General features: G+C 43.1%; 2 protein-coding genes across 4 annotated transcripts in view; one reads left to right on the top strand and one right to left on the bottom strand.

The window, feature by feature from the left end:
• podxl (podocalyxin-like) overlaps nucleotides 1–4,090 on the top strand; it is a 22,713-nt gene extending 18,623 nt beyond the window's left edge. The window contains exons 3-8 of the mRNA XM_008289904.1: nucleotides 837–1,084; nucleotides 1,198–1,218; nucleotides 1,952–2,084; nucleotides 2,183–2,226; nucleotides 2,324–2,446; nucleotides 3,538–4,090. Coding sequence (XP_008288126.1) covers nucleotides 837–1,084; nucleotides 1,198–1,218; nucleotides 1,952–2,084; nucleotides 2,183–2,226; nucleotides 2,324–2,446; nucleotides 3,538–3,732 — 764 coding nt within the window. The 3' untranslated portion in view covers nucleotides 3,733–4,090. The remainder of the gene's footprint in view (nucleotides 1–836; nucleotides 1,085–1,197; nucleotides 1,219–1,951; nucleotides 2,085–2,182; nucleotides 2,227–2,323; nucleotides 2,447–3,537) is intronic.
• A 2,970-nt stretch (nucleotides 4,091–7,060) lies between these two features.
• Nucleotides 7,061–13,205, bottom strand: part of mkln1 (muskelin 1, intracellular mediator containing kelch motifs) — a 49,747-nt gene continuing 43,602 nt past the window's right edge. For all 3 annotated transcript variants that reach the window (XM_008289902.1, XM_008289903.1, XM_008289900.1), the window contains exon 18: nucleotides 7,061–12,644. In XM_008289902.1, coding sequence (XP_008288124.1) covers nucleotides 12,523–12,644 — 122 coding nt within the window. In that variant the 3' untranslated portion in view covers nucleotides 7,061–12,522. The remainder of the gene's footprint in view (nucleotides 12,645–13,205) is intronic.

Below are 13,205 nucleotides of genomic sequence, written 5' to 3'. Positions count from 1 at the left end.
TTAATGAACAGAACTACCCAGAAGCCTCAGACATTTGTAGGTGAATGTCACGGCTTGACAGATGATGGGAATCCTTCACTTGGGGAATTTGAAAGTGTTTGTGAGTTTTCTGAAGATGGACAAAACCAGGTTCTGGTGGGGCAACTAAATCTCCCATTGAGACCCTCTCTGGATGTTGATTAAAATCCTAAAATCTCATCTCTGTGTGTCAAAGTTACATCTCCATTAAAATGACACAGTCCTGCTTTGAAACGGCGTACATCTAGCTCTACTCCGTTTTTTCTGGAATGTGCAGATCGACGCAGTCCCTGCTGCAGTCCCTCCACCCTCATGGCAGCTCGAGCACACCTGCTCACCTTACAGCTATAGTCACACTCTGTAAAGCTATTCTACACTACACGATGGCAAGTTGTAAACTGATTATGAAGAAGACTACTGATACAGAGCTCCGCCCTGCAAGTTAACACTGGATTGGTTCCTTGAGGTGGAAATAATCTGCAAAGGTGTTGACCACTGATTTCCCTCATGATGTGTCTTCTGTGATCTAAAAGTACAAAGTGGACACTTTAAGAGAGGCTTTAAAATACAGTTCAGTTGAAAGTTCAGAGTCTGTTTCAGTGCACAGATAGGTCAGCGTCTCAGTGGACAGAAGTTTGGTGGAACATTCCTTTATTTTGCTTTAATAAGTCAGTGTCCCTGTGATAGTTTTGTATTACATAGTTGCATTCCAGCATTTGCAAACATTTTAGGTACGCTGCAACCACCTTACAAACTCCTTAAGATGTGATGCACTGTCACTGATTGGTTTGCATTTGTCATGTTGTTCCTGACTGTAGCTACCACTGAAGCACCAATCGGAGGTCCTGGTCTGGCATCTCCGACGCCCACACAGTCGGCTGTGAACCCAGGGACAGCCAGCAGCCCCTCCAGCTGGACCTCGACAATAGCTGCTGCACTGACGACCATTGCTGCCAAAGCTGCTACCAGCCCTGTGCAACCCACCGCTACCACCACCACCCCCAGCCCTCCCACCACCACCACGCCTCCAACCACCACCACCCTGCCTCAGCTAAGGATATTTGTTGTAAGTAACAAAGGGGAGCAGATATAGCCAGTATGGCCACATGCTTTTACTGTAACAATAAAAAGAAAACACTATCATGCCTTTGACTGACACCTATTGTTTTTTTTCTGCAGTATAGACTCAGCTGGAACGAGGTAAGCCCACACCCATTTCACTCCATTCTGCTTTGACATTAAAAGCTTCAAAAAGTATGAACACTACACGTCTGTCTTTCTATTTTGTCCTCTGTGACCTCCTGAAGTTTAAAAAAAGAAAGAAAAAAGGAAGACATGGCACAGTCTTATTGTCTGGATGGAATATTTGTGTGACATTGTGCAGAAAGATGACAAAAATATCAAAGGTCCCTTTTATATCTCTTTCTAACAAGTTGATATAAGTCTTGCCTTTCAACCCTGACAACAGGTTTGGATTAATGATCAGTTGTTTATATTAGTGTATAAGCTTATATATATATCAACAAAATCAAAATGATGTTTCCCACCGCCGCTCGAGGCTCTGGGTGGATCTCTGAGTGTCCAGACGCTGTGTTTCAAGCAGCAGGACAGGAAGCGCTGAAGCCTGCCATCAAAATAAAAAAAAAAGTAAAGGATTCCAGTCGCAGGGTGGAAAAAGTGTCTTAGTGGGAACCCTTCCTGCCTTTCACTAGCTTCCTTCGTTCCCACACCTCTCATATACTCCCCCTACAGCTGTGCCCTTCCACAGTACACCAGAAATAATCCACACATCACAGCACAGGAAGAAATGACCTCAGTTGCCACCTCTAACCTTCCTGTTGTCCCTTTTAACAGCACGGCAGAGTCCAGTTAACTCCACGTTGTTCACTTCATTATGTGTGAAGATATTTACAGATGTGTTCTTTGACCTCAGAATAAGGAAGAAAAGGATCTGGAGGAGGTTTGCAAGCGACTGATGCCAAACTGGGAAAATGGAACCTGCACGCTGACGTTGAGACACCACAACGGCAAAGTACACTTTGACTCTGTGGAGATAAATGGCAAAGGTACAGCAGCAGCCTCCCGTCTGAAAACTCACATTTATCAGGTTAGATTACATTGTGTTTTGGTTTTGCAAACAACTGAGTTGTAATTTGTCGTACAGTGCCGTCCAGCCTGGCAGCCCAGTATTATGAAGAAATCACCAAGGTGAGGATCCTTACGTGGATGTTTGTGCTTCAGCTCAGCAAACCCCTCAGTGCCGTTATTGTGTGAGTAATTTTCTTCTTGTCTTTTGCACGTGAAGAAACCGTCAGATAGCAAAACCCTGATCGTCATCCTGGCCTCTTGTGGAGGTCTGCTCATCATGATCGTCATCCTGGTCGTCTGCGTCTCCCACCACCAGCGCAGGCCGTACAACGAGAACCAGGTAGTGTAGAAGTTATTTGGAATGGAACCTCAGTTCATATCATTTAGGTGCTGGGGATCTTCTTTTAGGGGTGGCTAAAACCTGATTGTGGTTTCCTCTGTGTTGGTAAAATAATAAAAACAAAATACATATAAATAAATAAATAAATAAATGTGTTATTGTTTTGAGGCCATCCATAGAAAGGTTTCATGTTTTTTAGTTGCCTATATATGCACAAGCGCTGTTGACTGTCCTGTATGATGAGACTCTGCATTTTGTAGCTACCACCAGCAAAAGTTTTTTAGATTTTCTTTTTGTCATTCACACCTCGAGGTTTGATCTCATGCAACAGTTTATTTTATCCCTATTTCCATACTTAGTACGGCGGTGAAACAGGTGTTCGATCTGTATTATTAAAAAAGTTTTTAATTAAATTGAACTTAGTGACTCTGCAGAGACTCTGGAAAACAGACGGCACAAACCTGATGCCATGCACAGCTGACTGCCTGTTGCCAAATACAGTTCTTGTTATTTGCTTGCAGTCGGCAGAAGTTCTTTCAAAGCAAAAACTGCAGTCACTGCTGGCACAGTGTATGAAAGGCAAAAGCATAAATCTGACTTTTAGAATAGAAGATGGAGGTTAAACACCATCGTGCGAACTTCTATTGCTGAACAGTTGTCTAGACAGCACTGCTAGCCTGACAAAGAATGGGCTTGGTTGCTTACTACGTGTGCGGCTGCTGTTTTATCAGCAAAAACCTGCAAACTGATTCTGCTCCCATCAGTCTGAGCTGTGCTTTTTGTTTAGTGGATACAGTTTATGGTTGGAATCACATTCTTTAGGGAATGTAAAGGATGAACTGTTTAATAGCTCAACAATAAAAGCTTCATAATTAATGATCAGAATAAAACAAGACTAATTTAAATCAAAGTTGCATTGCTTCCATTCATTCTATTCACAGCTAAGAGGTCATTTGAAAGTTTGAAAGTAACAGAGACCAAAACAGGAACTTTTAGAAGGAGATGACAACTTTGTCTCTCTCTAAAATCTAATTTGATTGAGTTTCGTCACTCCAGAAAACACACTACAAATGATTTGTTGATCTCCGTAGCAACACCTGACGGAGGAGCTGCACACGGTGGAGAACGGCTACCATGACAACCCCACACTGGAGGTGATGGAGGTGCAGCCGGAGATGCAGGAGAAGAAGATGGCGCTGAATGGAGAGTTCAACGACAGCTGGATCGTCCCCATCGACAACCTGCTGAAGGAGGACATCCCCGACGAGGAGGACACCCACCTGTAGAGACCAGCAGGGACAGAGAAGAAGAAGAGGAGGGTGACAGGACCGGCCACACCAAAACCAATGCCTTACACTCTGGACCCTGGGAGCACGTCCCTGTAGCCACGCATGACTGTCTCACATAGAAGTACATCCTATAGAGCACTCGTGTCTCTGGCCTGCTCTGTTGGATGTATTTCTGCTGTATACGGCAATAAAATGTGACACAGTGGCCTGCTTAGAAAAACCACCACACCATCACTGTTGTGTTTATACTGTAGTTTTTATACAAATATTTGATATGTGTGACTTCCTGCAGAGCACAATTCCAATTTTTTAATATCATTTATTACATTTATGTAAACTCAGAAAGTGCCCCAAACACTAAGAGGACTGTGCCTTTTCTTTTCCTGCACTGGCACCATGTAAATAGAGTATTTTTATATCATTAAAACATGATCAGGAAGCCAGGCGATGCTGCAAACTGATCACTCTTGTGCCTAGAGGAACAGAGGAACGTAAACGTCAGCTGCCTCAGCAGTGCTAGAGTTACTAACGTAGACAGAAGACCTCAGGATGCTTTAAAGCATCCTGGTGATATTCCACTAGTGTGGTTCAGCTCTGAGGACGCTGCCACTAAAAGTAAAATAAATCCCACACTGGTACAAGTAACCCAATTGAAATCGAGGACATACCCATGGAGATGCTGCTTATGACAGATAGGTCAACAGTAATAAGACAGACGAGGGTTTTTATTCCAAAAGGCCACACATTGACTCTCAGTGTATGGAAAGCCAGAGGGGACATCTCACCAGCCTTCTTTGTGTTTGTTCCTCTTTATCTCTTAAAGCTGTTCTCACGTGATTGTGGAGAAAAGGCTCCATCTTTTGTCTATCATTTGAAAAAAAGTCTTTGCTTCGAGCCTTTTGGCGTTCCATACATGGAGGAAATCACTCAGCATTCTGAAAAAAGAAGCATCTATCATTTAATTACTGATTTTGACGGTTAAAGGGTGATTGGGGCTGAGTACAGCTTGAGTTTGATTTTGTGGTTTTGGCTGTCATTAGAGCTGCAAGGTGGCTCAGTGGTTAGCACCGTCGCCTCGCAGCTGGAAGGTCGCTGGTTTGCATCCCGGTGAGGACACCCGGGATCTTTCTGTGTGGAGTCTCCATGTTCTCCCCGTGCAGCGTGGGTTCTCTCCGGGTTCTCCGGCTTCCTCCCACAGTCCAGAAACATGTTGAGGTTAATTGGTGATTCTAAATTGTCCGTAGGTGTGAATGTGAGTGTGCTTGGTTGTCTGTCTCTAAGTGTGGCCCTGTGATAGACTGGTTACCTGTCCAGGTGAACCTGCCTTCACCCTGAGTCAGCTGGGATAGACTCCAGCCCCCCAAGATCCTAGTGAGGATTAAGGTGTAGAGATGATCACTTAAAACAAAGTCGAACAGAAAGAGCAAGAAGCTTGAGTCAACAGATGATCAGATGGGCTGTAATCATAAACTGTATGTAAAAGATGGACGTATCCTCTGCAGCATGGAAATGTCTTAAACATGCATTCTTTCTAAGAGCCAGCAGGGGGCGACTCCTCCGGTTGCAAAAACAGGTCTAATTGTGTGAAAGAAAGCAAGTCGACTTCTCACTCAGTTTGTTTCCTCAGCAAACAACTTCCTAATGAGCTCATGGTCTCAGTTACTACTTCAAAGTCTCCTGTTCGTTTAGTAAATTATCGTCCCATTTAGAGTACAATAGACGATAAAGCTGGGTGCGTTCTCGAGCGAGCCTCAGTCAGATCCACCCCTTGCTCATTAACTTCTTGTTTCCAAAAAACAAGATGGCAACAGCCAAATTCCAAAACCTGAGACTTCAAAACAGGAGTCCACAAACCCAAGGGTGACATGACTGTATGGTAAACTGCTTCACTGGGCTACACCTGGAACATAATGCAGCTGAAATATTGATTACAGTCTCCCATTGTGCAACTGTGGCCAAGAGGTCAGAGTTGAACCAGAGACCCTTTTACCAGTGCCAGTTAATGAGCACTGCGTAGGTAAAGATGCCTCCACCACTGGCGCTACGTTACATCTGTGGAGCTGTAAGCTGGCCCCTACTGAAATGACAGTTGTTTACTGCTGCATAAGCCAAATATTTTCAAGCTTTCCAGTTCGTATCTGCATCGTGCACATGTGCATTAGTGTTGACCCTGCTCGTGGCCTCTTATTGAGACCATCGGCTTCACATTGTGATGACGTCATGAAAATACAGCAGCAGACTTTTCCAAGTACAGCAGAGGTTTTAAAACCAAACGAAATGGATTCATAAAAATTTGTTCACAGCTTTACATGTCCTGTTCATGATGGAGGTCTTTGAGGAAAATGGTTTTGGGCTGCAGGGGAGCTTTTAGTTGTAATATTTAACGGTTCAGCATCTTGTACGCACCACTTTTGGCCACAGTGGCAGCAGTAGATCAGCAGAAGTCTTGCTGTAGAACAAAACCTTGGTTTTGTTTAATATCTTTCTGGCTGTCAGTTCTTCCCTCTGTGCTGTTGGACTGCACAACAGAACCACTGCTGATGGGAGAGACAGCAACACTACTAAAATACAACCCCAGCTGGAATCACCCCAAATGATCCTTTAACTATTGCGAAATCATTTTCTGTATCCTGGAACAACAAACCTTTTACACTCTCACAGACAATTTATGATTGACATTTGTGTCAAAGTGCAAAACCGATGGAGACGTTATATCTGTTGTCCACCGTTAGCAGCCCGGTCCTCAGTCAGCTCAACACTGGACTCGTGCCCACTTTACTGTTTATTGTACATAGTTCTGTGTTTTTTTTTGTGTCTGACGCTGGATGGGTCAAGTCATCTGACATTTCAAGATGCTGGAAAATCAAACTTTCACAGCAGAATCTGAACATTTTTTTTTCTGTTCAGTCTAATAATTTTCCTCCATTTAAACCAATTAAGAAGTTAATATATATTTACTTCCACCTATATACAAGTGAATCCATCACACCGGGCACTCCACTTCAACCTGTTTGTTATTGTGTGTTTGTGTGCGTCTACTGTTTCACCTTTATAGTTATACATATATATTATAGTTGTGCCATTTTTCACCAAAGTACGTTACCAGTATTTTATGTATTTATGGTTTGTTTGCCGCTGAAGGCGAACAACAGGGGTCTGACACACTGGAAGCTGTAAATTGTGGACGGCTGCGGCCGTCGTGTTGTTGTATCTGTTCAGATTTGCAAATAAAGGAAAGTTTTTTTTTTTCCATTTTGTTCTTGTGCTCACGTCAGTAGTAGCTGCACTCGGCCACCAGGGGGCAGAAGCACCGCAGAGACAGCAGTTAAGAAAACTTGAACAAAATACAATCTTTATTCATTATATACATTACATACAATGCAATACTACAAGGCTCTCTACACATTCACTGTATCCACAGAGTAGTGCTCACTGATCTGAGAGTACCAGCCTTTAAACTCCTGAGTCCCAGCCAGGGCTTAAGAGAAAACAAAGAGGAAAATAAGAAACAACTTTCCACACAGCGAATGTTGATGTGTGGAGGATATTTACCCTAAAATAGCAAAAAGAAAAGTAGTATTTGGCATTGTGTGCTTTTTTTTTTATTATTATTCTTTTTTTTCATTCTTTTTTTATTTTTATTTTTTACAAAGGTGCTTTCAATTCGTCTTCTTAAACACAGCTTTCTTCTGGCACAAACAGAAATGCTACGGCAAGTGTGGTAAGCCCTAAATATCACCAAAATGCCATTAATAATCCCTCATGTTGCTTTTCTTTTTATCTAGTGATTTGTTTTTTTTTAATAATCACATACTTGATTCTATTCGGTCTGTACCAGAGCAACAGAGGCAAAACATACATGAACACACACATGCCATCGTCCTCTTCCACCAGAACAAACATTAACACACCAAATGACCACGTACTGGCTTAAACTGGTCGAGCCTGCACTCTCCTCGTCTGGTGAATTTAGGGAACTAAATGTCTAAGCAGCTTGTGTTGGTTCCTGCTCATGCTAAACTGTCAAAAACATTAGTAATAATAAATGTAAATGCAGAGTGATGGAGTTTGCTAATCAGGGAAATGCAGCAACAATCGTATTTACATCGATGATGGGAAGTGAGAGCAGAGCAGCCCCACTCGGTGAACAGCCTTCTGAGGGAGGGAGGGCGTACATATGTTACAACAGAGCATTCTGTCACAGGTTACATGTGCTCAGTATTCATTTAAATACAGGATCAAGTACATGAGGAAGTGGGGCTGAATTTATCAGACACAGATTGCACATCACGTGCCTTCAAGCAGGGTTTGTAGGAGAAGAGGAGCTCATGTCAGACACCTGAAGGACCAAAGCCGCTGCTTTGTTCTGGTTCTGGACACGTCAGCCCGTTTGCTACAAGTCACATACTTTGTAGCTTAACAGCATTCATACTCTCTTCATGCAGAGATTTACATGAGACCACTCTTATATCTGTATGCTAAATATGACACTACTGGTAGGTGGTTAGCTTAGCTTAGCTTAGCCCAGCGCCTCCAAACAGGGTGGCAGGAGAGTCCTCAGCCAGTACACTCAACTGGGTTAACAGTGAGCTTTACAAATGCTGCTAGGTGGACTTCATTACCTCTGGAAAAAGCCAGGCTAGCAGTTCAGTCTTTATGCTAAGCTACGCTCGCAACCTGCTGGGACGTAGCATCATAGGGAGGGTACCTATACAAGTGTGGTATCAAACTTTTCAGCTAACTCTCAGCAAGAAAGTAAAAGCCCAGATAACCCATCACACTGAAGACACAACCATGTTCTGATTTCACACAAGTGACAGCACCGCTTCAAGTCTCTGCCAGCTGATTTTCACAACATACTGAAATAAGCACACAGCTGTCTGCAAAGCAGCACACACTGAAAAATCAACAGTCAGTGGTCATTCGAACGAGTACGTTTTGAACAAAGAAACAACACATATTAACTCATACAAACAAAAACTTCAATTCTTGAGCAAGAAGACAGCCCTTGCTCAGTGCAGTACACTCAGTAGTTTTGCTATTGAAGCCTTACTTGGTCTGGCATGAACAGTAACTTAGGGTGGCTAATGTTAGCATTAGTTAGGACTGGAGAGACACTGCTGTGTAACAGATAATCTTCCTCTCTAGGAGCTATGGTTACATTGCATTTTGGAGTTTATCTTTCCTCGATTTGCGCCGTTCATATTTCTATATTTTCATGTTCATATTTTTTGTGTTTTACAAAAAAAGCAATGAGATATGTCATTTATTTTTTTAGCAGTTGGTAAAAGACCCTCTGGGGTTTTCAAAGACAAACACAAATATATATTTCAGAAAAACAGATGACTTGATCTGACTCCACTATGATGTGAAAACATCATATCCTTTCTCGTCATGGCCGCGGTTCAGCTAAAGCCGTGTTTCCACTGCAGGAACTAACAGAAGTTCCAGGGAGACTATTTTAACTAAACTTCCTGCTCACGGGTGCTTTCTTTTTCGAGGTGAAGGAACTGTTACAGGTGGAACAGTCCAGCATTTTCTCCGTGTTTTACAGCAGCCATTTTAACAACCTGCAACTCCAAACAGGTTTATGCGATTGTGTTTGGAGCGACAGAAGTAATCCTATGGTAGATGGATTGATGTCAAAATCCAGGCTTTTCTCAGCGTTTATGCCTTAACCTTGTTAAGTTTGTCATCATTTCATATTGTTGCTCAGAAATGAGGTAGTAAAACAGCCGACTGTTTTCGATGCTTCAGCTGACGAACACGCCCAATTGTCCCAGGTATCTATACCAAGGTAAACATGTGGATAACAAAGTACTGACTTAAGTGTCATGGACAGTCTCCAGAATTAGTCCTACAGCTAAAACTTCCCGGGGCTTCTTGGTGGAAACACGGCTTAACGTTACACAAGGTTTACTTTTAGAGTTTAAACTTGCAAAAACCCCAGAATGGTCCTTTAATTTCAGAATAAGTGCATTAATTGTTAATAACTGTCTATACAACGCTAAAGAGAGACGTAAATACAATAACTAGTTCATGTAGGATCTTAAAGTCTGTGACTCAAACACAGGGTTTGAGGAAATAGTTGAACCTGACACGGTTTTTAGTTACACAACTCACAGACCACGTCGTTGCTCAAACTGCCCTGCTGATCTTCTCCGTCTGTTTTCAATGTTCCTCCAGCTCATAGATAGAAAAATGTTGATCCTGTACAACACACACAGATTATCTACAAAGTCTGGCTAACAGTCGCAGCAGATGTGCCAACGGTGACAAGTCATGTAGTGTTCTGATGCGTCACAGGTGTTCTACACACTGGAAGAGACAATCAAGTGTTGTGGCTGCACCCGACCTCGAAACACTCCAGTGAGATGTTAGTGATCACGTTCCCCATGAAGGACAATCAGTTTGTGTCTGAGAGTCATGGAAGACAACGAACAGGAAAACTGACATGGTGGGACGTTCGGTGAGCAGTAAGCACCAGTGGACATGAATCCCAAGTCGCCCAACATGATTTGGTGACAGCAGAGGTAAACGTGTTGACTAAAAAGCTCACACCTGGGCGGTGAGCGGGGAAGCAGTCCTGCAGCCGAACCCCTGCCGCCGTTCGGAAGCGTGTCCGAGTACGACCCCGACACTCTGCCAGCACTTCACTCCTCCACAGCTGTTTCTGAGCTGCTTCACTATTTTCCTGTTATCTCATCAATTTAAAACTTGATTTAAAGTTGCTACCCCACAGGTGGTTCTTCCTTTTCGGTGAACTCACATCGAGTACGTGACATCTCACTAGAGGGCTTTAGCTGAACTAAAAATCATCAGTTTCTCACTTTGGGAAATAAGAAATATTAAATAAGCTTTAGAATGATGACCACAGATGCCCCCTTAGTGTCTCTGAGTTTCCTCTGTAGTGTCTCTCAGAGAGAAGAAGCCCACGAGCATGGACACTGATCAGTTCTAGTTGTTTGTGTGAAGATTTAGCAGGCAGCCGTGAAAGTCTTAAATCACAGAAACTGACAAACAGCATCTTGCCCAAGGACACTCTGACACATGGAGGGGCCCGGGATCGAACTACCAACCTCAGGTTTAGTGGACAACCCGCTCTACTACCAAGTCATGGCCACACCCAATAACAAACTCAGTGGAAAGAGTTAGCTAAAGAGCGAGGCTTAGCTCAAGATCACAGAGACAGCATCATTTGTGTGATCAAAAAAAACAACATCGACTCAGTGAGAACTTTGGTTCTATCACGTTCCATATCTGTGTGAATGTGGCACAAATACAGCAGCGGGTGTTCTGACTAGATCCCAGAGGAATTCAGCCTGTTGACACCAGATTAATTAGCAACTGTTGAGAAAATCAATCAGGTGTTTGAGTAGTTTTTAGGCAAAAATGCTACAAATTTGCTTTTTTTTTTAGTTTCATGGGCTCTGATAAACTGTGATGGTTGTTTGCTGTTGGTTTTTTTTTTGCCATTTTTCTAACATGTTAAAGACCAAAAAAACCCAATCGATTATTTAAAAAATGATCAGCAATGACAATGCTAACAGTTACCAGGTGAACGTATGGGATTTTAAGGAGGAAAAAACATTTCACCCACGACCTCGTCACACCAAAGGAACGTCCTCTCAGCTCAAACAGACTTCTCCCACTCTATTAATGATCAAACGTAATAACTGGCAGCAGCACTTCATCCACACACCCACAGCAACTATTTGAGATTCTTTTCCACAAGTAATGACGAGTGTTAAACGTAGAGCCGGAAAGCTTCTGTACGTGGAGAAAGAACGCGATCCATCACAGGAACTGTCCAATCCAGGAAACTCTGAAAAACTCCTAAAGTATATTTACATATTCTGTACACCATGAAACCACTTAGAATTAAATTACAGTCCAGTAATTACTGAGGAAAGAACTTGTATCAGCCAGTTTTACAGGGATAACAATCAAAACCAATATAAATGTATACTTTAATATATATTAAACTTTATCGCATAGAATCATTCCTCTTCTGTTCCTACAACACTATTAAAATTGTTCACTTTTTTTTTTTTTTTTTGCATCTGCGTGGCTGTCACGATCATAAATAGGGGTGTGTGTTACAGAAAAGCAAGCTAACCAAATCATCGAAGAGAAAGCTGAAATATAGCCAGAAATATCCTAAAGTTCAGGAGAAATGTTGGAAAGAATAGCAAAAGGACACGGGAGCTTGTGTGCTGCTGACACCGCCCCGTCTTCAAATAAATAAATGGATGTGAATTGAACTTTTGCAACAGCCGGCCCAAACAGACGTCACTCTCATCTGTTTTGCTCCAAATGTGGATCGACGCCTGTGGTCAGCGAGTGGAAGTTTGAATGTACAAATCCAGAGTTTCCAAAAAAAAAAAAAACCAGGAAGAATCAATGAAAAAAGATTGCAAACAAATGTGCAAATCCTCTTTTTTTGGCTTCAACTTTCTGAGAAGAAAAAAAAAATTAAGTGCAGATAAAAAAAAAACTCAAGCAGGGCTGTGCGTGCTCGGCGAAAACAAAAGGAAAAGCGCACACACCTCAGGCTGTCGTGGAATTGCGCTCATATCCAACTAGCACAGTGTAGTGTGTGTGTGTTTACAACCCTCGTCGTCATGGCAACGCAGCCCGTGACAGCAGCAGGTCAGTGTGGTGGAGCTGGATTAAGTGTAATCCCACCAGCAGGGTTCAGGAATAGAAAAATAACTGGTCTCTCGTCTCCGCATCAGGCAGGCGTTCAGTCAGTCCAGTTGGTGAAGTGTCACGAGGCGGGCGGGGCTAGAGGGTGATGAGGTCCACCAGGTTGCCCTTAGGTGGCGTCATGCTGTCCGGGAAGAAGTTGACGAGCGTGTCGAAGAGCTGCGTCCGCTGAGCGTACGTCTGGTCCACGTCTGAGAAACCTGAAGAAGAGGCAGAACGGAGCGGTGAGCATGATTGTTGATCCAGAAATAATCTAGTACAGAACAGAGCACATGTAGTGGCTGCTGCAGCCTGCACACGTGTTTCACAATCACAGACTACAGCTCCGCTTCAGCTTCATTCTGCAAATACCTTCATCCAAACTAAAACCATGCCAGAACAGGCAGCTGCCCTCCTACAGGGCACATACAGAGGACCAGCGAGGCCCAGAAAGCCCCTCGTAGTGGCTCCCCCGTCTCTGAAGTACATCGTTTATTACAGATTACAACCATTTCAGTGAGAAGGTTTTGTGTCACGGCTTCATCACAGAACATAGTTTTAGTCTGGACGAAGCATCAACACTAAGAAATATGACACAATGCATTTCCAGTAACTTACCCACAATGCACTCTAACAACCCAAAGACACAATGACAGCATGGTAGGAGGAGAGGAGCTGATCTCGTGGGGAAACTTCACAGGAACATAACACAACAACAAGGACCCACTGGACCTGTACCACACACAAGTTATCTACATGGCCACCTCTCTAAGGACCGAGGC

This window comes from Stegastes partitus, unplaced genomic scaffold, assembly GCF_000690725.1.
Source record: "Stegastes partitus isolate 25-593 unplaced genomic scaffold, Stegastes_partitus-1.0.2 Scaffold644, whole genome shotgun sequence".
Taxonomy (NCBI): Eukaryota; Metazoa; Chordata; class Actinopteri; family Pomacentridae; genus Stegastes; species Stegastes partitus.
This window is presented reverse-complemented; position numbering and strand designations above follow the sequence as displayed.